The sequence below is a fragment of the Stenella coeruleoalba genome (genome assembly GCF_951394435.1).
Source record: "Stenella coeruleoalba genome assembly, chromosome: 4".
NCBI classification, from domain to species: domain Eukaryota; kingdom Metazoa; phylum Chordata; class Mammalia; order Artiodactyla; family Delphinidae; genus Stenella; species Stenella coeruleoalba.
This window is the reverse complement of record NC_137149.1, coordinates 6967039-6994608: the sequence shown is the minus strand read 5'-3', so window position 1 is coordinate 6994608 and position 27570 is coordinate 6967039. Positions and strand designations below refer to the sequence as shown.

At 35.3% G+C, this 27570-nt stretch overlaps 1 protein-coding gene across 8 annotated transcripts in view; it reads right to left on the bottom strand.

Moving 5' to 3' along the window:
• Positions 1–27570, bottom strand: part of LOC307185936 (uncharacterized protein) — a 693527-nt gene that overhangs the window by 313742 nt on the left and 352215 nt on the right. For all 8 annotated transcript variants that reach the window (XR_013828209.1, XR_013828210.1, XR_013828211.1 and 5 more), the window contains one exon: positions 26267–26348. Coding sequence is in view for 4 of the 8 variants with exons in the window: in XM_079920515.1 (XP_079776641.1) it covers positions 26267–26348 (82 nt within the window). In the remaining 4 variants the exon portion in view is untranslated. Of the gene's footprint in view, positions 1–26266; positions 26349–27570 lie in introns of those variants that run through there.

Genomic DNA, 27570 nt, shown 5'->3' with positions numbered 1-27570 from the left:
CATCTTCAGATGTGACCACAGCCCCAGCCTACACCATGATTGGAGTCTTCTGGGAGACCTTGAAGTAGAGGACCCAGATAAGTTACACCCTGATGCCTTACTCACAAAAACTGTGAAATAACCAATATTCATTGTTTTAAGCCACCAATTTTGGGGAGTCATTTCTTGTGTGACAAGAGATAGCTAATACAAACTTATTTACCTTCTCATCTCATACAGAACCTGTTAGGCAGTGACCAAAATTTACTGAGTCGACAATGGGTGTTCAAAGGAAATTTGAAATTTAGTTTCTGATATTGAGTTAACTAACCAAGGTCAAGATTCATTCCCTTCCTGCTGATTATTAGAGACTGTTCATGGGCAGCTGGTGCTGTAGAGTCCCACAAATCATACTGTCATTTTATGTTTTATTCTAATTGGCAAAAACTTTTAATATGGCATTTTAAACTCTATAAGAAGTATTAGACACAGATTAATTTTATTTTTCAGCTTCTACAGCTCACGTGGTTTTGACCTAAGCCACAGTGTTCTTGGAAATCAGTCCTAGATACAAAAAGATTCTGAAAATAAGAACTGGATTTCTTCCCCTTTCAGGTATCACCACACAAGTCTCTCACTCTGAGCCTGATATAGATATCAATGCAAATATAGGTATAGATATAAAACTTCAACTACCATAGTACCAAATATTTACTGAATATCTCAAGTATACAGGTTATCTACTGACTGACACACCAAAAGTCAAATATAAGGTAGCATGGTTTCAGATCATTCCATGGAAAGTATTCTGTAGAATGTACAAGGTGCCATACAGAATCACTGAAGGGAAGAGGTCTAAGAGGAGGATGGAGGATTGTTGTGCTGAAAAGTCTCCCTACTTTAAAACAAAGTTTTTAAACTATGAAGATGGTGGTACAGGCACACACAGATACACACTCAATTCGTGGTTACAAGTGAATAGGACAATGTTGGTCCTGATGCTGATCTGATTCTATACCATTCAGCCATTTATTTGTCTCTGTAATAAATCAAGATAAACTGAAGTGGCCCTGGGGACTTCTATGTGATCACCATAATCACCAATACAAATCACCTTCTGCATTTTCAAGTTTGTGAAGATGTAATTGGTAATCTGTAGAATAAATTAAACAAATTGGTTTTTAAAATTGAAATTTAAAAAAACCATAAAACACAGAATTTGGGGCTTCCCTGGTGGCGCAGTGGTTGGGAGTCCGCCTGCCGATGCACGGGACGCGGGTTCATGCCCCGGTCTGGGAGGATCCCACATGCTGCGGAGCGGCTGGGCCTGTGAGCTATGGCCGCTGGGCCTGCGCGTCCGGAGCCTGTGCTCCGCGGCGGGAGAGGCCACAACAGTGAGAGGCTCGCGTACCGCCAAAAAAAAAAAAAAAAAAAAAAAAAACACCACCACAGAATTTGTAAAAGATTCCATCTAAAAGCAATGACTGTCCAAAACTAATACATGGTTTTAGATAGAAGCATTACTCTTTTCTTACAGCAACTAGTTCCATCTTATAAAATGTAACAAACCTCTTTTTCTATCACTGTGACACATGCCATTAAAACATTAAATCTAGAAGCAAGATGCTTAGTCCCTACCATTTTACTCATACTAGTTTATTTGTTTGCATCCATTAGTGGAAAAAAGGAAAATGTAAGGCTTGAAGTAAATTTTATAAAAACTGACAACATAATTATTACAGGTATTAGCTGATTACTTAATATCATCATGAAACATAAAGATGAGAGGCTCAGTATGGTATATATGAAAGTTGTTAAGAGAGTAGATTCTAAGAGTTCTCATCAGAAGAAAAAAATACCTCTTTTTTTTTTTTGGATCTAGATGACATGGTGGATGTTAACTAAGCTCATTGTGTTAATCACAATATATGTAAGTCAAATCATTATGTATACCTTAAACTTATACAGTGCTGTATGTTAATTGTATCTCAATAAAATAAAATTTCAGGGAAAAAAAAAGATGAGAGGCTCAGATTATAACCAGAGTTGTTGTATCTTTTGCTTATCTCTTGCCATTTATAGCCAAGGAGTTTACTGACAGCTTAGTTAGAAGAATTTGTTAGGTAATATCACAATCACACTGCAAGTGTGCCTATCATTTTCTATATGCATAGTAAGCAGACCTTTCTTATTCAATAGCTGCTCAATATATGTACACATATGCACCAACACACACACAAGACTAATTTTATTAATTTATGAATGAACAAGCTAGATATTTACTATATAAAATTCTTTGCACAAGGAATAAGAGTCTATTTTTTTTTGGTGTCTTAGTATGCTACACCAAAAAATGTATTTCCAGTTACTTTGGCTAAAGTTAAAATAACCTGTCTTAACTAGTGCACTGGGGTTTGAACCTTCTCTATTTAATTATTAATTTATGTAGATTACATTCCCTAAGATTCCTTAAACATATACAAGACAAGATTAATAATTACCATTAAAATGTATTTTTATAATGATAAAAGGATCAATCAATCATAAAGACATAACAATATTAAATTGTGTATGCACCAGACAACAGAACCTAAAAATACACAGCAAAACAGATAAACTTGATAAAAGAAATAGACAAACTCACAATCACAGTCAGGGACTCCAACACCCCCTTCTTGGTAATTGACAGGACTACTGAACAGAAAATCATAAAGGATACAGAAAAAGTGGATTACACACAACCACCAGGATCTAACTGACACACAGAACACTCCAGCCAACACCAGCAGAATATACATTTTTTTCAAAAAATATTCACCAAGATAGACCATATCATGGGCCATAAAACAAACCTCAACAAACCTGAGAACTAAAATTATGCAGATTATGTTCTCTGACTATAATGGAATCAAAGTAGAAATCAATAACTGAAGGACAAGAGGAAATCTCCAAACATATGACAATGAAAAACACACTTCTAATTAATCTACAGGTCTAACGGAAAGTGTCAAAAGAAAGTTTTAAAAATACATGTAGAAATGAATGAAAATGAAAATATAAGATATCAAAATATGTGTAATTCAACTAACACAGTGCTAAGAGGGAAATTTATAGCACTAAATGCTTACATTAGAAACAAGGAAAGGTCTCAAATCAATGACCTATATTCTCCCTTCAGGAAAAAAAAATTTTTTAGTATAAAATAAACATGAAGCAAGCCAAAGAAAGGAAATAATAGGGATTAAGGCAAAAATCAATAAAAGTTTCAATTTTTAAGAGGAAACAATAGAAAAATCAATGAAGCTAAAAGCTGGTTCTTTAAAAATAAAATCAATGAAATTGAAAAAGCTCAGGAAAATGGACACAGATAAAAAGAGAAAAGACTGAAATTAGGGAAAAATATTATTTTTTATATTATATATTAATATAATATCTTTTTTATATTTTATATTAATATTAGGGAGAAAACCAGGAATATCCATTACAGTCCCTGCCAGTATCAAAAGGATAATGAAGAATTACTGTCAGTAATTTTACACTCATAAAATATACAATTTAGAAGAAAGGGTCCCAAGATGACAACTTACTAAACTCAAAAATATAACATAGAAAATCTGAATAGTCCTAAAACCAATGAGAAATTAAATTTTTAATTTAAAATTTCCCAGAAAAGAAATCTTCAGCCTAAGATGATTTCACTGGAGAATTCTATCAAATAATTAACACAATTTTATGCAATGTCTTCTAGAAAACAGAAGATGGGGGAATATGTTCCAATGAATTCTATGAGTCTACTCTTACCTTGATATCAAAAGTAGACAGAATACAAAAAAAGAATATTACAGACCAATATCTCTCATGAACTTAGGTGTAAAAATTCTCAATAAAGTATTAGCAAGTTGAATCTAGCAATGTATGAAAAGAATTATATGCTATGACCAAAATGGATTTATTCCAGGTATGCAAGGCTGGTTCAACATTAAAACATAATTCATTGCAATCCACAACATACGTAGTCATATTAACTGATCCAGAAAAGAAGATTTGACAAAATTCAACACTCATTTATGATAAAAATTCATAGCAAACAAGGAAGAGACAGGAACTTCCTGTTATGGGCTAAATTGTGTCTCTCTCCCAACCCTTCAAATTCACATATTGAAATCCTAACCCTAGTACCTCTAAATGTGACTATTTGGAGATAGGGTCTTTGAAGAGATAATTAAGGTTAAATGAGGTCATTGGGGTGGGCCCTAATCCAACATAACTGGTGTCCTTACAAGAGGAGATTAGGACACAGACACATACAGAGGAGAGACCATGTGAAGACACAGGGAGAAGACAGCCTTCTACAAGTCAAGGAGAGAGGCCTCAGAAGAAAGAAACTCTACCACCACCTTGGTCTTGGACCTCTAGTCTCCAGAACTGTAAGGAAATAAATTTTTGTGGTTTAAAGCACCCAGTTTGTGGTACTTTGCTGTGGCAGCTCCAGGAAACCAATATACTTCCTCAACTTGATTCAAAAGCATCCACATAAATGGAACTTATGGTTACCAAAGGGGATAGCAAGTCGGGGCGGGGGAGTTTGGGATTAACATATATACACTACTATATATAAAATAGGTAACAACAAGGGCCTACTGTATAGCACAGGGAACTCTACTCAGTATCTTGTAATAACCTATAATGGAAAAGAATCTGAAAAAGAATATATATATATGTATGTATATACATATATATATATATATATATATCTGAATCACTTTGTTGTACACTTGAACTAACACAACATTGTAAATTAACTATACCTCAATAAAAAAATAGAAATCTAAAAAGAAAATAGCATCCACAAAAAATCTACAGAGAACATCCTACTTAATGGTAAAAGACTGAATACTTTCCCAACAAATCCAGGAAAAAGGCAAGGATATTAACTTCCACCAGTTTTATTCAACATACTGCTGAAAGCACTTTAAGGCAAGAAAAGGAAATAAAAGGTATATTAATTTTAAGGAAGAAGTAAACTGTCCATATTTTATGAAGTACTCTTAGAACTAAGCAGTGAGTTCAGTAAGGTTGCAGGATATACGATCAATATATAAATCACATTTCTATACACTACAAAAGACATGTGGAAACTGAAATTAAAAAACAAACAAAAGCTGGATATATGCCCAGGAGTGAGATTTCTGGATGATACGGTAACTCTATTTTTAGTTTTTAAAGGAACCTCCATACTATTCTCCATAGTGGCTGCACCAATTTTCATTCCCACCAACACTGTAGGAGGGTTCCCTTTTCTCCACCCTCTCCAGCACTTATTACTTGTAGACTTTTTCACGATGGCCATTCTGACCAGTGTGCGGTGGTACCTCATTGTAGTTTTGATTTGCATTTCTCTAATAATAAGTGATGTTGGGCATTTTTTCATGTGCCTGTTAGCCATTTGTATGTCTTCGTTGGAGAAATGTCTATCTAGATCTTTTGCCCATTTTTTGATTGGGCCGTTTTTTTGTTTGTTTCTTTGCGGAACGTTGTGGCCTCTCCCGTTGCGGAGCACAGGCTCCGGATGCGCAGGCTCAGCGGCCATGGCTCACGGGCCCAGCCGCTCCGCGGCATATGGGATCTTCCCGGACCAGGACACAAACCCATGTCCCCTGCATCGGCAGGCGGACTCTCAACCACTGCGCCACCAGGGAAGCCCTGTTTGTTTCTCGATATTGAGCTGTATGAGCTGTTTGTATATTTTGGAGATTGACACCTTGTAGGTCACATCATTTGCAAACATTTTCTCCAATTCCATAGGTTGTCTTTTTGTTTTCTTTATGGTTTCCTTTGTTGTTCAAAAGCTTTTAAGCCTAATTAGGTCCCATTTGTTTATTTTTGTTTTTATTTCCATTACTCTAGGAGACAGATCCAAAAAAATATTGCTGCGATTTATGTCAAAAGTGTTCTGCCTATGTTTTCCTCTAGGAGTTTTAGAGTGTTTGATCTTACATTTAGCTCTTTAATCCATTTAGAGTTTATTTTTGTATATGGTGTTAGAGAATATTCTAATTTCATTCTTTTACATGTAGTTGTCCAGTTTTCCCAGCATGACTTAATGAAGAGACCATCTTTTCTACAATGTACCTTCTTTACCTCCTTTGTCATAGATTAATTGACCATAAGTGAGTGGGTTTATTTCTGAGCTTTCTATCCTGTTCTATTGATCTATTTGTCTATGTTTGTGCCAGTACCAAACTGTTTGGACGACTAGATTTGTAGTATTATCTGAAGTCAGGGAGCCTAATTCCTCCAGCTTCATTTTTCCTTCTCAAGGTTGCTTTGGCTATTCAGGGTCTTTTGTGTTTCCATACAAATTAAAAAAGTTTTGTTCTAGGTCTGTGAAAAAGTGCCATTGGTAATTTGATAGGGATTGCAATGAATCTGTGGATTGCTTTGGTTTGTATGGTCATTTTAACAATATTGATTGTTAAAAAAACCCCATTAAAACCAAAAACCAAACAAACAAAAAAATGCCATTTACAATTGCTTTAACAAAAAAGGAAACAGATACAAAGCTAATAAAATAGCCCCAGAATTTGTATCTTGAAAGTTACAAAATTCTGGTCAAAGAAGACCTAGATAAATAAATGTAGAGACAAACTACATTTGCAGTTTGAAGACTCAACATGATAAAGATGTTAATTTTCTCCAAATTAACCCAGCACTGTAATGCAATTTCTATAAAAATGCATTAAAGTAAGTGATTTTACAGCCTAGGAAAGCTTATTTCAAAATTCATATGGGAAGACACAAGACCTAGAAGAGCTAAAAAATAAGTTTTGAAGACTTCCCTGGTGGTGCAGTGGTTAAAAATCCACCTGCCAATGCAGAGGACATGGGTTCAAGCCCTGGTCTGGGAAGATCCCACATGCCGTGGAGGAACTAAGCTCGTGGCCACAACTACTAAGCTTGCACTCTAGAGCCCACAAGCCACGACTACTGAAGCCCACGTGCCTAAAGCCAGTCCTCTGCAACAAGAGAAGCCACCATAATGAGAAGTCCGTGGACTGAGAGGAAGAGTAGCCCCTGCTCTCCACCACTAGAGAAAGCCCACTTGCAGCAACGAAGACCCAATGCAGCCAGAAATAAATAAATAAATTTATTAAAAAAAAAAAAGGTTTCGATAAGTGGGAATAAAGTGTGAGGAATCACTCTGTCTGGTGTTAGGACTTATTTAGTGACTATAATGATGACAGTGGGGTATTGGTGGAGGAGAGTCCCATAGATCAGTGAAACAGAATAGAGAACTGAGATATCGACCCACAGATATGTGCCTGAGACCAGCAAAAATGCAAAAGCAATTCAATGGACAAAGTAAAGTATATTTTCAGTGTTGAAGCAATTGGACATTTATATAGGCCAAAAAAAAAAAGACAAAGAATCTCAAACTAAATATCACATTGTAACACAAAAATTAACTCAAAATGTATTATCAACTTATATGCAACACTAAAACTGTAGAACTCTTAGAAAAACATGTAACAGAAATTCTTTGGGACCTAAGGCTAGGTGGCAAGTTCTTGGACTTGTTACCACAAGCACAATCCACAAAAGGAAAAATTGATAAATTGGACCTCATCAAAATTAAAAAAAAAAAAAACTTTTCTCTGTAAAAGATTCTGTAAAGAGGATAAAAATCGAGCTACAAACTGAGAAAAAGATACTTGCAAGTAACATATTCAAGAAAAGAATTGTATCTAGAATATGTAAAGAGCCCTCTAGTTAGCAGTGAAGAAACAAATGATCCAATTAGAAAATGGGCAGAAGACAAAACCGTTGTTTAACTGAAGAGGGTATACAGGTATCAGATAAGCATATGAAAATATATTCAGTATTGTTAGTCATAAGGAAAATACAAATTAAAACAACAATATTTACTACACACCAATAAGAATGGCTGAAAAAAAGTATAGTGATTACATCATATGCAATCAAGGATGTCCAGGAATTAGATCCCTGATACGTTGCTGATGGGAATGTAAAACTGGACATCTATTCTGGAAAAAGTAAGACAGTTACTTAAAAAACTAAACATTTGCTTACCATATGACCAAGCAGTTTCACTTTTGGACATTTATTCCAGAGAAATGAAAATTTATGTTCAATCAAAACCTGTAGACAAATGTTCATTGCAGCTTTATTTTTAATAGTCCAAATCTGGAAACAACTAAATTATTTAAATGGATGAAGAGTTAAACATAGTGCTACAGTTCATCTATTCCGTGGACTACTACTCAGTCTTAAAAAGGAACAGACGACCCATATATGTGAAAATTTAGATGGATCTTAAAAGAGTTACGCTGAGTGATGAAAAAAACTCAAAAGGTTATGTATCATATTTATGTAACATTCTTTTTTTAAAATTGGAGTATAGTTGCTTTACAATGTTGTGTTAGTTTCTGCTGTACAACTAAGTGAATCAGCTATATGTATACATATATCCCCTCCCTCTTGGACCTCTTTCCCCCACTTCCCCCCAATCTAGGTCATCACAGAGCACCGAGCTGAGCTCCCTGTGCTATACAGCAGGTCCCCACTAGCTATGTATTTTACACATGGTAGGGGGAAAGGGAGGGTGGGAAGAACTGGGAGATTAGGATTGATATATAATATCCTTGAAATGACAGAATTATAAAGATAGAGAACAGATAAGTGGTTACCGGGTATGAGGGAGAGGAAGAGGGAGGGAGGGAGCTCTCACTTTAAAAGGGTAGCAAGAGGAATCCCTACGATGCAATTATCGTGACCATGGTCTAGGGCATACAAATCTATGATACAATTACATAGAACTAAACATGAGTATATATAAAATGAGTATATATAAAACTTGCAAAATCTGAATAAGGTCAGTGATGTATCAATGTCTATTTCCTGTTACTGAAAGACATTGAGACTGGGAGAAACTGAGTAAAGTTCATATGGAATTTCTCTGACTTATTTATTAAAACTAAATGTTAACCTACAATTATCCCAAAATAAAAATTACAAAAAGTATCCTTAATGATAATCAGAATTTAATGATCATGATCATAATAGCTACTTACTAGGTACCACATACAGTGCTAAGCACTTATAATATCTTTTTTTTAATTGTTGTGAGAGCTCTATGAAACAAGCACATGTTTTTAATCCCTATTTCACAAATAAGAACATTGATGTTTTGAAAGTCAATAAAATTCACCTCACAGGATACAGCTTATTAGTAAGATAGGAGGGATTTAAACTCATGTTTAATTTAAGTACAGAGCTAAGGTTCTTGACTATAACACTTTTTTGTTATAAAAAAGCAAGTTTATTATTAATACGTGCTTTGTAATTATATTTGGCATAATGGCTGCAAATAAATTTATAAATATTTGTGAATAAATGAACACAGTCATTAAACCATCAAATCTTATTCTCTGAAAGCACAGGCATAATGGCGTGAGGGAAAGAGCAAATTCCATGTTCCTTCAAGTCATGTAATTTGGAACTAAATGAAAATTTGAGCTTTAGTTTCTTGATTGCCTGACTAGAGAAATGGATGCTTCATATATCTTTTAGATCCTATCTTTCAAATATCAGATGTCTCAAGCAAGTTTTTGGCATCACAGTTAATTTATGATTGACATTTTAATGCGTGTCTGAAATGCCAATATTTTGTGCTGTTGATAAAACGATCCATATGCTTTGCATTTCAGACACTCAGGCAGCTGAATTGACATTCTGTTGTGAAATGTTAAGTTCCTAATATGATTCCAAATCCAGGCAGTAGGCTAACCCATTTCCATAAGGAACTCAGAATATGCTCAAGATTTTCTTCTTGTTTTCATCTGAGACTAGGGGTTTGGAAGTACCTAGAATGCGCGCAAAGACAAATGTTGCTATAGATAATCTTAATCAAGAATGACAAATGCTCTGTAGAAGACTTAGCAATATTATTTGCTAGCACAGGCACCGAGCCAGTAATTTCATATTGGAGAGCGCAGGAGACCCTCACGAGCATTTAATCAGGAACTTGTTGCTTAGGTGTCACCTGTCCACATCAGGACTTCAGGAGGGCAGGGAGTTGGAGTGTTTCCATCACCACGCTATTCCCAACATTCAGAACAGTGCTTGGCACACAGCACTGTTGTACCAACAAAGTAGCTGGAAATCATCTAGTAAATATCTGAGGCAAACATATTTAGATTTCTCCCCAAATATTGTATATTGATCCCAATTGCTGTGCTTATTTTAACCTCATCCCTGTTAGTCTTCTCTCTTTTTTCAAATTGAGGTATAGTTGATTTACAATATTACCTAAGTTTCAGGTGTACAACATAGTCATGAATAACTTCTCCTAGATTATGGAAACAGCCTACCAACTACCAGCTACTCCCTTTCTCCTTCTCTTGCCTCAGTAAAGTCCATTTGCTAAATGGTGTCAACAATGTTTCTTTTATAAGTCAGATAATATCAGTTTTCTGCTCAGAAACCTTCCATGGCTTCTCTACTCACTCATATTAAAGTCCAGAACTTAACAATGGCATAAACCAGGTTCCAGCAAAATTTTCTGTAAAGGTCAGTAAATATTTCCAGCTTTGTGGGCAATAAGCATAAAATGCAACTACTCAATTCTGCTATTGTAGGATGAAAATAGCCATAGACAATATGAACAAATGAATGGATGTGTCTGTGTTCAAAAAAAAAAAAAACTTTTGTTACAAAAAAAAGGCAGTGGGCAGAATTTGACCTACAGGTTTATAGTTTGCCAGCTCCTCGCCTAAAAATCTGGTTCGTTCTCTGCTCTTGCAACCTAACTCACTTCTTTCACTCACTTCACTGTTTTCCCTTAAACCAGCGAGGCACTCTTCAACCCCAGGTCCTTTGCACTTAATGTCCCTTCCTCCTGGGGTGCTCATTCTCCAGACGGCTGCAAGCCTAACTCCCTTAATTTCTCCCATTCAAGAGTCTCCTTAACGCAAAGGCCTTTCCTTATTGCCCTCACTCCTTATTCTCTTTCTCCGCTTTATTTTACTTCATAGCATTCATCACACCTGATTTTTTCATTGTGACCACACCCTCTTCATTAAAAGTAAGTTACATAAGAGAAGGATATATGTTTTATTCATTGTTGAATCACTAGGACCAAGCACCTAGTTGTCTCTCAGTAAATATTATGGAATAAATGATTAAATTAATAATGTAACATCTGTGTCTAATGTTATATTGACATATACATTGTAATTTATGAATCTATTAACAGTTTTTATATTGTATTAACAATTGGTTCATCTTTTCTTTACCAAGATTCCATATTACTGAATAACTTATCTTGATTTACCTCACTGTTGGCTCCAAATATGTCTTTGAATTACTCTTTATTCCAAGAAGTAAATTTTTTGAGATTGTCCATGGCTAGCTATAAAATTTGAATCACAATTTGTTTTACTCAAAACTCTGTGGAAATGGATCCACTGTGTTTGGCACTTATTTTTGTCTGACAATTCTCATGTCTATCTTATTAGGCACCAAGTTGGGTTTTTTGTATTGTTTGTTTTTTATATTTCTGCCTCAATAAGTGTAGCGTTTGTTGTTGTTATTCTCGAGGTGCAGTTACTTTACTAAGATGTGGGTCTCTTTTCATCAGTATAATTTGGTAGAGAGGTGATTAGAATGAAGGGCTCAGGGAAAAGCTCTGTGGGTTTGAATCCAGGCTCTAACTTTCATCCGGCACTTCAATTTCTGCTTCTGCAAAGTGCTGATAACAGTGCTCCTTTAAAAAGCTTTACTAGGGTTAATAAGTTGTGAACATTGAGTTTATAGACATAGAGCACTTTGGAAGTTAATCATTATTGTTACAGGCATGCCTTGTTTTATTGCCCTTCACTTCATTGTGCTTCACAGATATTGTGTGCTTTGCAAATTGAAGGTTGTGGTAGCCCTGCATTGTCAGATGATGGCCAGAATTTTTTAGCAATAAAGTATTTTTTAATTATGGTGTGTACATTTTTTAAGACATAATGCTATTGCACACTTAATAGACTACAGTTTGGTATAAACATAACTTTTGTATGCACTAGGAAACCAACGAATTCATGTGATTCACTTTATTGAGATTTTGCAGTAGTCTGGAACCAAACCTGAACTATCTCAGAGGTATGCCTGATGTAGTTTAATGTCAGTTATCATCATCGCCATTATCAATTTAACCTAGTATATAGTGAATGCTTATATTAAAACAGAAATTTTCTTCAACTTTTTTTAAAAAAAATCTTAATTCTTTAGCACTGCTTCTCCTCCATTTTTCATCCTGGCATTCTGTTTATAATATTATTAAGAATTGTTAATATTTCACCCATGCTTATTTCTCTCATTATTTTCATTTTCACCTCTATCATTTATTTTTAATTATATGGGAACTTTTTGAGCTTCTTTATTATTTTGGTACTGATTTTTCTTTCTATGTGAATAACTCAATCTGATATATATTTAAAATCAGAAATCCTCTTCCAAAGTCAACAAAATTCAAATCAACAAATATTTGTTGAGCTCCTACTATGTGCTATATATTATCCCAGGAGCCACGATCCTTTTCTGATCTCAGATTCTTCTCTCTTTGTGTCTGCCACCTCTATTTTCCTGTATAACATATGCTCTTGATTTTTTTCTTAAGAATAAAATCTGTGAAAAGGGGATTATAACAAAATTTATCATAGTGATAAAAAGTTATTTGTAATACCCTTTAGAGCACTTGGCACACAGTGAGTTATTTTAGAAGTAATATTAAGTTTAATGAATTCAAATACACATAAACAAAATTATAATTTTCTATATATTTTCTTGACTTTATAATTCTTTGTCACAGGGAGACATGTTGTTTCTTCATACTGCGCTCTTTCTTTTGAACTGCAACATTTTTTTCTTGTGTCAGATAATTTTTCTCTTTGTTCCATGTTTAACAGGAAGAGAAATTAACTTTCATACTGTGAACTGAGATAGGCTCTGCCAGAGATTGTAGGAAACATTCATCTCTTCTTTCAAGTTACCATAAAGGAGAACATCTAGATTTCCTGCAGCCAATTTGGTTGTTAGAGAGAACTGACAATAGGCAAGATATTGAAAGACGACAAAAAGCAGAGGATGGGTAGTTTTCCTTTGTTGTGGAAGCATCTGGACTCTAGCTGGAGCCAACTGTTTATCACCTGGCATGGATGCAGTAGCTGAACAGCAGCAAGGTCAGTGCACATTCACTTTGTCTGTGGCTAATACTTTGCTTTTGTCAGATGCTGCAGCCTGGAGTAATGAGCACATCAGGATCTCCATTCAACATGGCCTCATGAGCATCAGAGAAATATTGCTGGAAAGGCTGCTGATTTCCCTGACAAAATCTAGTCCTTACCCCTTCAAATTATGAATTCCACTATCAATTTACAAGTGATTTGTGACAGGTCATGTGCTCCATTTTTCCTTTCATTCATCTATTTTTACCTGTACTTTGCTGGCAGAAATGTCTTTACACTTTTGATATGTAGATACAAGGTTTTTTTTTTAATCTGGTTTCCAATGCTATTCTTTTTCCTGTTTCATAGCCATTTGATTATCTGAAGATGAATCTGGGTTGTGGGTAATTTGGGAACATGTTCTCACATATTTCATATCACAAGTTTGATTCTTATTATATCAAAATAACATTTTGATGGAATGTCACTGCACTTCACCATACTCGTAAATGTGATACAACAAAGAATGATTTCTTTCCACATAAAAATGGAACCAGTTACCGAGGAATCATAGGAATTTAAGACAAAACTTTTCCTAAACCTCAACTTCATGTATATTCACCTTACACAGATTTTGTTGCATATGTTTCATGTTAATGCCATGTGTTCATATAAATCTTAAAAGAATAGTTCTGTCCAGTTTAAATGAAAGCAAAGCTTCAAGCACAGTATCTTAATTATAAATGTTATCAGCCCACTGTTTGAAAGGGTTTTTCTCCAGAGATTACAAATACAATAAGTACATCCAAGTAAGTACCAGATTGACAAGAATTCTCCTTTATGTTTACCAGCAACCCTCAGATAACTCATTCAGAATTAGAGATTCAAGTACTCTCAGGGACAGCAGAACTCCACTTTCTACTCATTCTGGCATTTCTATCTCTACATAGTAGAAATACTGGAACTCCTATTCTATTAGTGTGTGAGCGTGTGTGTACAGTGAAAATAACAAAAAAAAAAAGGAAAGAAAATATGTTGTTGCCCATTTTTCTCTGCATCCAAAAGATTTAAAAATTTTCTTTTCTGAACATGTTGTCTACAGCTACATAGCTCAAAACCAAATTAAGAGCTATCTTCTTCAAAAGTAACTGTACTCCAAAAAAATTAATTAAAAAAGAGCTATCTTCTTCATAATAATAATTTAGTGTTTATGTGAAAGGCATTTATATGAAAAAATGCACCTGTACATACATGTTAAATAAGGCAGTTATTATTGAATATGTATACATGTAATTAATAATATACTAATATATTATATTATAATGTATATAATATAATAATACATATAAATCTGAAATTAGGACAGTACGATTTATAATGAGAGAGTGACCAAACAAACTAGTACAAAAACTTTCCAGAGCACAACAGTTTACCTTTCTAAATTTATAAAAATACAGTCTTAAACGATAAACAGATTAATTTGCCTGTCTACCACTTAGCAAAGATGAATCCTCAATATAAGTAGAAAAAATTTTGACAGCTGAGAAAATGTGCCTTAATTGTTCATTGACAGGCAGACTGGTTTCAACCATCTGCATATTTATTTCCATTGCCATGGTGGTCCAGATGCAAGTCTTACCACATTTGATAATGCCTGCAATTAGATCTACACTCTTAATGGATATCGTTGTTTTCCGTAACCACCCTCCCATGGGTTTCACTCAAAGTATGCAACAATAAAAATGTATAAGTGATACAGTTAACATTCAGTAATTTTTATGTCTTATTTCATTATAGGAGTGCCAAATATTGATAGATTTTAGCAAATATATGGCTTTGTACTGTTTCAGTGTATCTCAATTTGTCTCCCCAGTGATCTTGCGAACAATCCTGTATCAATCTTTTAAATTAAAATATATATTCATCTGATATATTTTACATGATAGAACTAAGTCATGTGTACTAGTGGACACCTAAAGATTCACTCATTCCTACTTCTTTTCCTTTATTTTGAGATTGATTCCTGCTTTCTTAATCAGCTCTCACTTTATTATTACAGAAACACTATTGTTCTCCATGAAGTAAGATAAAAGCTGAATTACAATTCATTTTTTCCTTAAGGCCTCAAATGATAAAGGTGGCTTCAGAAATCTGAGACACGCTGAGATTTAACTGAAAGCAAGAAGAGGCATAAATCATCCCCAAAACAGAAAAGCCTGCAGGCAAGTAAGGTGGACCAATTAAAACATTCCAAGTCATTCCCAGTGGTTAAGTCAGATGTTAATTATCACTAGACTCACTGGGGACTCAGCAGTCTTTCTGTGTATCAAGACCTACTTCGAACGTAATTTGGCCTTGTCAAAATAAGCTTTGTCTGTGACAAAAGTCTTCTTTAACTTGTAAGGCTGATTAGGCTTTGTATATAAGAATGGTGAGCTAACTTTATTGTGAAGCCCTTTGATATCCATACTAAGTTTCTGTCCAGATTACATCTACCAGTTAAATACTTTCAAATTAATCCCCAGAGATAACCTTGAGCCATTTGGAATTTTCTTTTTATTATGCAGAGTCAATATTATTATAATAGCTGTAATCACTGGACAATAGAAAATGCTTTTTAATGGCTCTAACATTTTGTCTGTTTAGAAAAATCAGAAAAGAAAAAAATAAACAATCTTACATGTGACCAATAGTGTGGTTCTAGTTTATCACTTGAAGAAAAAAGTTTGGTTAATTGATGGGTAGTGTGTTTGCCTGGCGACCCTGAACTAAGACCTCTGCTGTTAGTTCAATACACATTTAGAACATCTATATTACCTTCTTTGGGGTCCTTATATCCCAACCATTCCTTTTTAAAACAGGACAATGTATTTTCCACAGTGTATCTACCTCTTGCCCATTATATATTTTGTGACAGAAAGTTTTTAACAGACTACTACTCTGAAGCTGAGCTTGGCGCTATAATTTAAAAGGCATATGTTTTAAAGGGAAACAAAATTGGATTTGAGTCCTGAACCTTTCTTTTACCAGGTACACGGCCTTTGGCAAGTGACTTACATGAGTTTCAAACTCTTCACCCTTGACAAGTGGATAGTAATCTCAAGCAGGGCAGGGTTTGCTGAAAGGATCAGAATTTAATGTATGCGATGCACTTAACACAGTGCCTAACAAAAACTGAATGTAAGTTAATATACCTTATTGTTGTTATTATTATTAGACTTCTCATTCTGTTAGGGTGTTTCAAATTATCTGATCGCTTTTACATTAAGAATCCTACATAGCCATGGAAATTGATTATGTCCTGCTGTAATATTATTTTATATTTGGGGACATAATAAAGAATTAATGTCTCCTGGATATTTTAAATGTTGCAGCTTCAGAGTTATCCAGAATATTGTGTCAAAAGTTGTTTCCTGCAAATCAATCTATGCTGAAGAGTGTAGTTTAACTGTAAGCACATGGTGAACGTGGGCACATGGAGAACTGTCTCATTTGTGTCTTTCTGTCTGCCAAATCATACAGAACCTACTAAAATAAGTGAAATGGAGAGTGAGCCAACTCTCTGGAGATATATTGGAGGAATGCAAGAACAGAAATAAGCAATAGTATAGCACAATCTCTTGCGAAGAATGACATTTCCAAGTTTGGGCTAAATTTCATCAGTTCCCTAAGATGCAAGCCAGGAAGTGATTAGCATGTAACTCTGTATATGGCCTAGTTAGAGTTTCTCTCAACTCTCAGCTATGTAATTTCAGTTTCCCCCAAACCTGAAAGGGTTCAGTTTTCTGGTAAATTAGGGTAAGTATAAAAGTGTATGAGCAATAGAAATTGAAAGAATAATATTGGTGGTTTTGGAAGTCTCCCTAGACATGAGGTGAGTAGAGACAATAGAAGCTGAAGCCAACAAGACAAGCGCCCCCGCCTGGCAGGTATTTCTGGCAAGAGAATCTGACATGAATTAAAGTTAAATGCTTTTATACTCAAAGAAAACAACAGTTATATTATGCTGAGAGATGGATGCTTTCCACAATAAGATGGAAATAGCTTTATGGTTACAAACATTTTGCATCAAAGAAGCTAAACTCAGATCATCACCATATGTGAGTAAACTACCAGTTACCAAAAGTTTCCGTTAATTTTTATAACCCACTAAAAGATTAGAAAAACATTCAGTGATTCCCCACAGTAATTGTAATCACTTGTGTTGTATATAATGTTGTTCTCAGAACATCAATTGCTTAAAATTGATAACAGTTCCACCCTAGAATTACATAGCCAATTATGTGTCTCTTTCATTTGTCACACCGGATTAGATTTCTGGCCCATCTAGTTAGGCAGATTGCCTCTGCCAGTGACCGATACAGGCAATGTTTCAATGTGAGGAAAAGAGAACACAGAGATATAAGAAGTGAAACAAATTAGCAAGTCTCACTGACTATGTGTCCTGACAATACTAGCCTGCAATCATATATCCTGAGTTTAGTAACGTATATAATACCAGTATGTAATCTGATACAAATGTATCTGACATATTTTGACATAAAAAATTTTTAAGGACATTTAAAACATCTTTCAAGACATTTATTTTCTGTCACTCCGAATATCCGTCAAAAAGCACTGTCATACCCTCTGGTTTAAAAGAAAAAAAAAAACCACCTCAATTGTCATAATAAAGAGAATGCATTGACATGTTCAGAGTTAAGGCAGTACTCAGGCAGTCGTGTTTACTGGGGCTCTAGCTCTATTCCACTGTCAGCTTTGTCTTCAGGCTAGCTTTCCTCATGGTAGCTTGAAGACTTCCCACAGTTCCTGTGGGCACATTTTTTTTTCCATAAAAAGTAATAGAAACCATTCTGTCCTACCACCAAATAACAAAAGACCTAAGTTTACTCTAATTTGATCATCTTTGGCCACATTCGTTAGAAAAGAACATCTATTTACTTGGTTTCCCATTTCTTTCAGTAGACTTTTGCAAAAATAACATTCCTGGCCATTCTTTCCATATTTCCTCTCTCGTTGTAATGAAGGAGGCATGTCCTGTCTAATTGGTAAGGGGCTAAGGTCTTCCATCCTTTAGCCAATTCTTCCTGGGAGAAGGTGTTCTTTCCTGCACTCCTGTAACTTCTTGTGCTTACACTGTGGCAGCAAGTATCACAGTCTCCTCTGGGATTTTCTCCCTTTCTCGGATGCAAGCTTCTCCAAAGCAAGAATGAAATATTTATCACTACATCTTCTGCTGTTATACAGGGCTGAAGTCATAGTAGATACTCAATATGTGGTTGATGATGAAAACGTTAAACCAAAGTTTAATTAAATAGTATCATTGCATGTTTTAGATATGCCTATACGAATTCATATTGCATTTCTGTGCTGATTTCATCATTCCTTCCTTCTACTTTCTTCAGTTTCAACCTGCTATGTGTTACTTCTTTCACTTGGGGATGAAGTATCATAACATCATAAGGATCCTTACTCATTTAAGCTGCTTTTAAAGAAGATACTTGCTTGAAGGCTACTGAACTGGGTATCTGAGGCTGAAACAAAAGCCAGATGTTCTCATGTAGGATGACGATATCTAGGTCTTACGGACAAAGGAGACATGCAAGTTCATGCATAATTATCTAATGATAATACACTATTAACCACTGCATCTATCTATTTATCAGCTCGCTATCAGTATTCTGGGTAATCAGTTTATACTTCATTTAGGGGCCACCTATAAAGTCTAATTATCAATCTTACTTGGGAATTTCAAGTGGAAGTAGAATTAACTCTAGGAAGAAGAGTACAGAATCAATGGGGGAGAATGAATTCACAATCAAATCCCTTGAGAAGCTTCTTCATTGGTTAAAGGCCTTGCCCTGAACTAGATCATCCAAATTTTGAGGGTTTGGCCTAGCATTACAGATAGTCTTGCAGCTTGTACCATCTCCTACAGGTAGCCTGTGCTGCAGTTTTCTAATAACATGGAAGGAGAGTGAAAGACTTTGTTGCCCTTTCCACCATGTTCCTTTGATCACCATCGCAAAGCTGGTAGAGCCAGGACACATTTATCGAGCACTTGCTTTTTGGGTTCCCTAAGATACAATACCCATATTTTATCTCATGGACATGTGTCAAAGATCATTAGGCCTCTAAACTAAGACATGTCTCTCTTTACAGCCTTCAAACTGTATTCCCTTTGAGAAAGAGATGGTCAAAGAGAGATAAAGTGTAATATTAATTGCATCATATTATCTCTAACATTAGACCCCTGCTTGGACTCTGCTGGGCTGGGGAGTTAAGTATGGGGACAGGGAAGCAGGAAGCTCTCTGCGCATGAAGAAGATGTCTTAACTAAACAGCAGGCCTTGGGTTTTGACTCCAGCATTTTAGCTGTAACAGATATCCACCATAGCATTTTAGTAAATTAATCATTTCTGCACCGCGAAGTTGGAAGTCTACTTGTCGCACCTCTGTCACAAGGACTATGACTTAGAGGCAGTGAGCATCAGTATTAGGCTACAGAACAAAGTAGCTGGGCTTTCAGAGTTGGGGGGCGGTAGTCGTTGCAGCATTCTGGAGTCTGATGATGAAACTTATGAGTCAGAGATCATATACTTATGGCGGTTTTTTTTGTCTAGTCAATGCTAAATATTCATATAGCTGAATGGCATACCTAAGATTACTTGTGCATATGTGGATTTATTTCTTTAAGTTTTGGTTGCTTTGTCTTCAGCAAAGACAGTGCTACTTCACTGAGGGTATCTTTTTTATAAAAGAGAAATAGAACAAGACACTAAGAAAAAATAATAGGTAGCTTATATAAGAATGAAAAATTTAGGTGAATATTTTCATATTCAGGAAAGGGCAATATAATCAAACCATTGGTTTTATAAAAGTCTAAAAGGAAAAGCTGCCAAATATTTGGGGAGTAGGAGAAGCTCAGCAATTCTTGGCCTCTGAGGTGATAAACTCCAGAATCTATCTTGAACCTATCCCTCTGGAAGCTTTCCACATTTTTGCACTGAAGTATCTAAGTACTATACTAAGAGCCATATCTTTGGGAATGCAAGTACTTTTCTGACCTAAGCAACGACAGAGTGAGATTATCCTCTCTGGAGTAACATAGTGGGGTCTATAGCTATACAAACAAGAGATTCACAAAACAATTCAAAAAATAAAGGACCAGCATTATGCATTTCCATATAGTTGAACTATGACGCAACATATCCACAGGTAGAAGCAATGGATATAGTGGGCTGATCTTACTAATGTAATCTTTTCGTTTATATGTGGACGTTGGACATTGTAGACTATAACTTTTTGCCATGGTCTTTGAAAACTCATGGAGAAAATACTGGACTTCTTGATATTATGGCCAATGGTATTTGGAGAAACTACTGAAAAATAATTACACTGATTTAGTGAAACACTTTATTCTGATAATTAAGATACTGTGCTTTCTAAGCGATTACCTGAAAATTAATATCCTACCATCTCCTTGTTAGTTTGAATGGACTCCTTTAGAGTTCCCATAACATCTTATAGATTATTTTATTGTAGCTCTTCTCATGTCATGTTAGAAGAATTTGTTTGTCTCTGAGTATTTGATAATGAGGATTCTGTCTTACTTGATATGAATCCTCGGTACCTACTTAGCACACAATAATAATTAATCATTTTTTCTTGAATGATTCACTGAATAACCAGATTTCTAAAAGTCTGTGATCAAGAGAAAACTCTCATCTAGTTTCCAATCTAACTGAAACTTGTTTACTGCAATTGGAAAACAAAAATATAAAAACAAAACAGTATCTAATAATTTTGTCTTGCTTTCTTCCAGTAAAATGTAAACCCTAACCCTTATGTGTACAAGAAGAAATATCTCAAGAAAGTAGCAAAATGTGCCTGAATAGAAAAGAAGGAAAATGTGCTCATGAAATCTCCTTTATCATTTGTCTCACAATGATTTTATGACAGCTGAAGTTCCCAGAAAGAAAACATGCAAAATGCTGCTATATATAAATTTTATTCAGGTAGAATATTCATCATCTATATATTTTTTATCATCTAGGATAGGAGTCACAATTTATGGCTGTTGGGTCAAATCCAGTCTTCAGCCTGTTTTGTAAATAAAGTTTTATTGGAACACATCCACTCCATTCTTTTATGTATGTCTGTTTTTAAACTACCATGACAGAATTGAGTAGTTACAACAGAGCCAATGATTTGCAAAGCCTAAACTATTTACTATCTGCTTCTTTATAATAAAATGTTTGTCAAACCCTATTAGGATATAAACTCAAAGTGCCTTTCCTTAGCAAAATTTTACTATTTTTCATAAAGTTCTTAAATTTGTGTGGCCTTGCATTGTTTTATAATTAAAACCAGTTGTACCAACAGTACTGTTCCATGTTGTCATCTTTAATTTACATTTCCAAGGCATTTTTAATAGGTTATAGACTAAGGCTTTTTGGTGTTGTTATAGAATTCTTGATGCTTTGAATCAAACTAGTTACATATATTTATTTATGCCAACTCTTCTTGTTTAAATAAATCAGAAACCCAGTAAATTTCCTTGGGAAAAGAATGAACTAAGAGACTTTTTGATCCTTCTTGAAAAAAAGACATTTACTCTTTATATGAATTTGCTTCAAACTTAATTTTTAAAAAATATTTTCCAAGCTACGGTTTTTTTTTTTTGGCAGGGCGTGGGTGGGTGGGTGGGTAAAGGGTATATAGTCAGATCAGGAGATTTACTAAGTCCAATTTCTGCCTTAGAATTACAGTAAGATATTACTTCCCTGATCCTCTTCCTTTCATGTTCACTGTTTCTGCCCTCAGCCTTTGCAGGAGAATCATTTCTGAGATCTACAGGCTTTATTTCCTGGAGAACTGGCAAGGACTGATTAATAGGGATGACTTTACCGCACTGCTCTAGCAGAGACTGAGAGATCAGGGACAATATAAACAATACATGAAGGAGTATTCCAGAAAGTCAGAGGCAAATACGTGCCAGAGGTCATGTTGTCTTGTCATTAAGAATCTCAAGGAACAGTTAGTTCTTTACTTCTTCCCAAGGTATTCTGAAATTAGGATCCTGCTTCTCAAAAATACCATCTGCGTTGGTCAGGATTTCTCTTTTGTCCAGATCAAACTGGATCAGAACGGAAGTTCAACTTTTTTTCTAACACATATGTCTACAAAACCTACACAGTCCTTACAGATATCCTCAAGACTGTTGCACTGAGACAAAGAAGAAGAGAAAGAAAAACAGAGATCCCCTTGCTCCTGGCTTTTTTCCATCATTATTCAAATATTAAAACTTTTTCTCTTAAAGAAGCCCTTCATTAACCTAATCATTGTACAGCTGCTTTACCTGTTCCATGACAAAGCTACATTTCTTGAAATAACCTATTAAACTCATTGTCTCCTTTTCATCCATAAGTGATTGCTGTTAGTTTTCTGCCCTCATAATTCCCCTGAATCTGGGATCCAAAATCATTTAACTTGTCACCCTAAATTCACTGAAGATATATAATTTTTATTTTTTTATTTGCATATAAGTCACCTTTTGGCAGCATTTGTTTCTTTTGATCCCTCCTTTTACTTCTATAAAGCTACAAAGCCATATCTCAAATCACACCACTCTCTTGTTTGCTGAAGATATATGTTCAACTGCCAATTGCACACATACACACTTGAGTGCTTTCCAGACACATCATACTCAATATTTGAACATCTAAACTCATCATCTCCCAAACCTGCCTCCTCTCCAGTGATCCCTTTTTAAGTAATTAGTACTGATGTCTACCCAGTTGCCTAACATGGGAAACATTTATCTGATCGTGGCACTTTCTCCGTTTTCAACTTCTCAATGCCTTCCATTTCCTTTTAGGAGAAAGTTTATACTCCTAAACCTGACTTTCAAGTGCATCATGGTCTAGTCCCCTCTTTCTCCAGCGCCGCCTCTTAAACTAGTATCCTGCACCCTCTACATTCTAGTAACTATCACTGAATTTCTTTATTTTGGCCCCCTTGATGGTCCCATGTTTTTCTCATCTAAATATTTAAATATGTTCTCTCGGCCAAAAATATGTATCTCCACTCTGTGTGATGAGTTTGGTGGGGAGGGAGGAAGTCATGTCTGTGGCATTACCGTTATATCCCTACCCCCAAGATAGGGCTCGGCATTGAGTAGGCACTTGGTATAGACTGCACAGAAACACTTGGATTTGTTATCAGTGACTCTAAAGTTTTTATTGTTGCTGTTATTATGATCTGTTTGCTTTGAGGAGGACCGATGAATTTTTCAATGTGCGTTTACAGGACACTAAAGCAGTTTGAGAAAGAGCAGTTTCCCGATTTATCATAACCATGTTCTGAAAAGTCCCTGTGTTTTGATGGAAAGCTACAATCACATTTTTGGGGGTGAGAGTCTCAGCCAGCAGCCCTGGCTCTCCTTATTGTAGGAGAGCCAGTTTCACAATGAGAGCTATGGGGAAAGCCAGTTACCCTTAAGGGTTTCCACCTTGGACCCTGTTCCTAACTGTTCATTCAAATATGAGTGAAATAGGTAGGTTATTTATGCCTAAGTTATGGAACACCTGGACAGGAAAATTTACATTTTCAATTATTTTATATATTATATGTTGCAAATATTTTATAATTTCCCCCCACCTTGTTAGGTTTTTGTTTGCCAGTGTAGTTTTAAATTTTTTAACGTATAGACTAAAAAAAAGAAAAAAAATTAACATTATTTGAACTTTCATATTGATAGCTTTAAACTGGTGTTACTAATAATATGAATTTGAAACAATTTTTTAATTTACCTTGAAATATTCATTTTTTAACTAAATGCTCTAATTTTTAATACAACATTATTCTACATTCTTAATGGTTATAATAAACTATCCAACATTTTTATTAGTTTAGGTGGTTAAGATGCTTGAGGATTGCAATGTAAACAACATATGCAATCTGCTCTGATTTCTTCCACATGAAGTGTTACAGACTTACAGAAGTTACTCAGACACTATGAACATGATACATGACCTACAAATGCATTAATATAACTACCTTTCCAAGAAAATAATCCCAATCTTAATCTACTAGATTATACAACTGGAATCAAAGGAAAAAAATTTTTAAAAGTAGACCAAGATAATTTGGAATAATGTGTGCAATTCATTCAACCCCAAAATATTTCTTCCAGCTTTTGAAGATTTTGCCACTAACACTCTTAAATTTTAAAATTAAATTTCAACTTCTAGATGATTATGTCAGCAACACTGAGCTCATCAAAATGACAGAGTATCTTAACGAGATACTAACACATGTACATCATTAGCCATTAAACATTCCCCCCCCCCAGTTATTGGAACAGATGGTAGGAAAAGCACATCTTGGAATCTACTTGTCTAACAGGAGCATAACTTATCTAGAATAAATAAAAATGCAAATTGATGTACTTTGCTTCAAATCCTATTGAAAAGATGTTAAAATATTTGAAGAGTAGTAGAGATTTAAAAATAAAAATTACATTTTTAATACAAGGCAAAAAAACAAATGGAATATGACCTAGGAAAAACATAGAAAATTAAATGCATAGATGAGGGTATATAAGCCACATTAAAAGAACATGGTAGTACATAGAGATGATTGTATCTGTTTAATACACTATGGTAGTGGCAGAATGTCCAGCCAAAAGCAAGAGTGTTTGGTGAAGACTGTCACTATTTAACTAATGATGACTACTTTTGATGACACTGCTGTTAATATGAACAGATTTTTAAATTTACACAATTCAGCCAGTTATTGGAGATATATAGTTCTATTAAATTTTATTCTGCCTGTAAACTTTAAGAGTGCTAAGGTTGGATATACACAAGTTTTTGATATAAATAAAGTAGTTCAATCTCTTGAAGAGCCACACATTTATCAGCTGACCTACTGACTTACTACGTAAACTTATCAAAGTTAATTTGGTTTCCTGGGTCTATATGATGAGCTCTTAAAGCATGGTGGTGATACAGTATTTGCATGAATTGTGATAAGGTGACAAATTCCATTTGTTTTACATTTAAAGGGATTTTAGGTCAATACGGTAAAGATGCTATGATAATTAGAAGGTATCATGGATAGAGTGTTGTACCTGACAACTGTATTCTTCCATCATGGACCAATTTTATGATATGTACATTAAGTTAGCACATACATATTACATCTTTCCAAGTCAAAATAACATAAAAAACTAAGAGATATAACATTTGAATCATAGAATATGGACTAGCAGACATTTGGTCCTGTTCTAAAAGTCCATTGAGATATTTGGCCCATGACAAAAGGTCCTTGAAATTTGGTCCTATCAAAACATCCATAAGCATATTTAGTCTGTGACAAATGTCCCTTGATACTTGGTCCTGTCAAAAACACCCATGCTTAGAAAATGTCCCTGGCTTCCTAAATGCCAATATCATTTATTTATACTTTGGTTTACGAGATTAATACATAAAAATATTATCATATTTTATTGGTCCAGTAACTATGTTGTGGTTATATTGCCAGTAATAACCCTTCTTGCCTCGGTAGCCTAGCTGGTAGCGGCACATGCGGTTAGGTAGATGGGGTGGGGGTTCAAATCTGCAGAAGAGTGGGAGTTATATTAACCATGGGTACCAAGGAAGAGCCTTACAGTGAGAGAAATGCATAGAAGATAAGAAGTCAGGGATGGGACCTTGTGATGCATGGTGCATTAGTGTATCACTGGGCATTTGGTTGGGTGTGTCTGGTCATTCAATAAAGGTGGAGTTTGAAAGGAGGAGCTTGGTCAAGTCACTATGTGAAACAGGTGGCAAACGAGTTGATGTAAACATTTTACAGAGCATCTCACTTGTCAGTGTAATATCCACCATGGGAGTGATATCGGGCATCTAATTAACCCCCAACCAACTATTCCATTGCTCAGGGTTAATGGGTGGTGCTTCCCTTGAACTGATGTCCTCTAGAAGTACAATTAAGGTAGACCTCACGAAGCATAGAGAGGTTTTAGTGGGTGTGACTCTCACGCTTACCTGCTCATCAGTGTGAACCACCACGTCCTCAGCTGATGTCTCTCTACTGGCTGATGCAGCCTGGCCAAATAGCGTGTCCAATCTGTAAGACATTAGTAAGGTTTCTCCTATCAGTAAAGCAGCAACCACTGGTCAGATGGCTACAAAAGAAAAAAAAAAAACCCTTCTTTTGTTGCTTAGCAATATGAATATGGCAGAAAAAGTATACTCACAAAAGAAAAAATGTGCTACATTATAATGGTTTGGTTACCATTTCCACTTCTTTAACAAAAATAGAGGTAAAAGGTACCAGCACTGTGAAGAGAAAACAACCTGCAATGCCAGATGTATAACTAGTCAGGATTATGATAACATTCCCATCATTCAAGATGCGACAGGAAAGCATCAGCATAATGTTGGTGTTGAAGGGGAAGTAAGGAAAACCCCGAATAGGTTGAAAGGACACACAGAAGAAGAACCAAATGCAATGGCATTGCAGGTACTTCAAAGAACTCTCTGTGATTTGCATGATATTTATGATGAAGAGGTCATTAAAGAGGGACCTAAATAGAATTCAAAGTAGACATTGACCTCCAAACCCAACTTCATTACATGGAATTGAAATTCCAGAAGAGTATAAAGTGATCAGACATAGAGAACCATTTCTTATGCATGACTCCGGTGTTCAAGATGATGAAAGAATTCTTATTTACATGACTTAGGACAGTTTTTGACATAAAGTGCCAGGACCACATTATACAGTAATGGCAGGTTCAAGACAGCACCAACATTGGTCACTCAGTTATTTACTGGGCACTACGATGTAGTATTGGGTTATACTATGCTATTGATTTTGCACTAATAATGGAAAGGTGAGAAGACACTTACAGATATATATATATATAAGAGAAAGTACTTGCATTTACCTGGGAAAAAAATTTCAACGATAACCCTTCATTGTGCATAATAGATTCCGAGATTACACATATGTGTGTGATTCAACTACTACCAAATGTGCAAGTAAAAAGAATGCTTGTTTCACTTTTCACAATCACTGTGGCAAAAATATCTTCACTGGGTCTAACACAAGAGTATATGGCAAGTAACACCTGTAAGTGTGCATCCATGTCGTTTGGACGTTCACACGTACCTTTGGAAGATGTAAATGAAATGTTTGAGTACACTGTGGAGATTGCAAAAAAAAAAAATTTAGATGACAAAAAGGATTATGTTGAGACAGTGTATGTCCCTGGAAGGCATGGCAGAGGCAGAAGAAGAGCAGAAGCTCCAAGATTTCCACCAGAAACTTGGACTGCTTGTATATC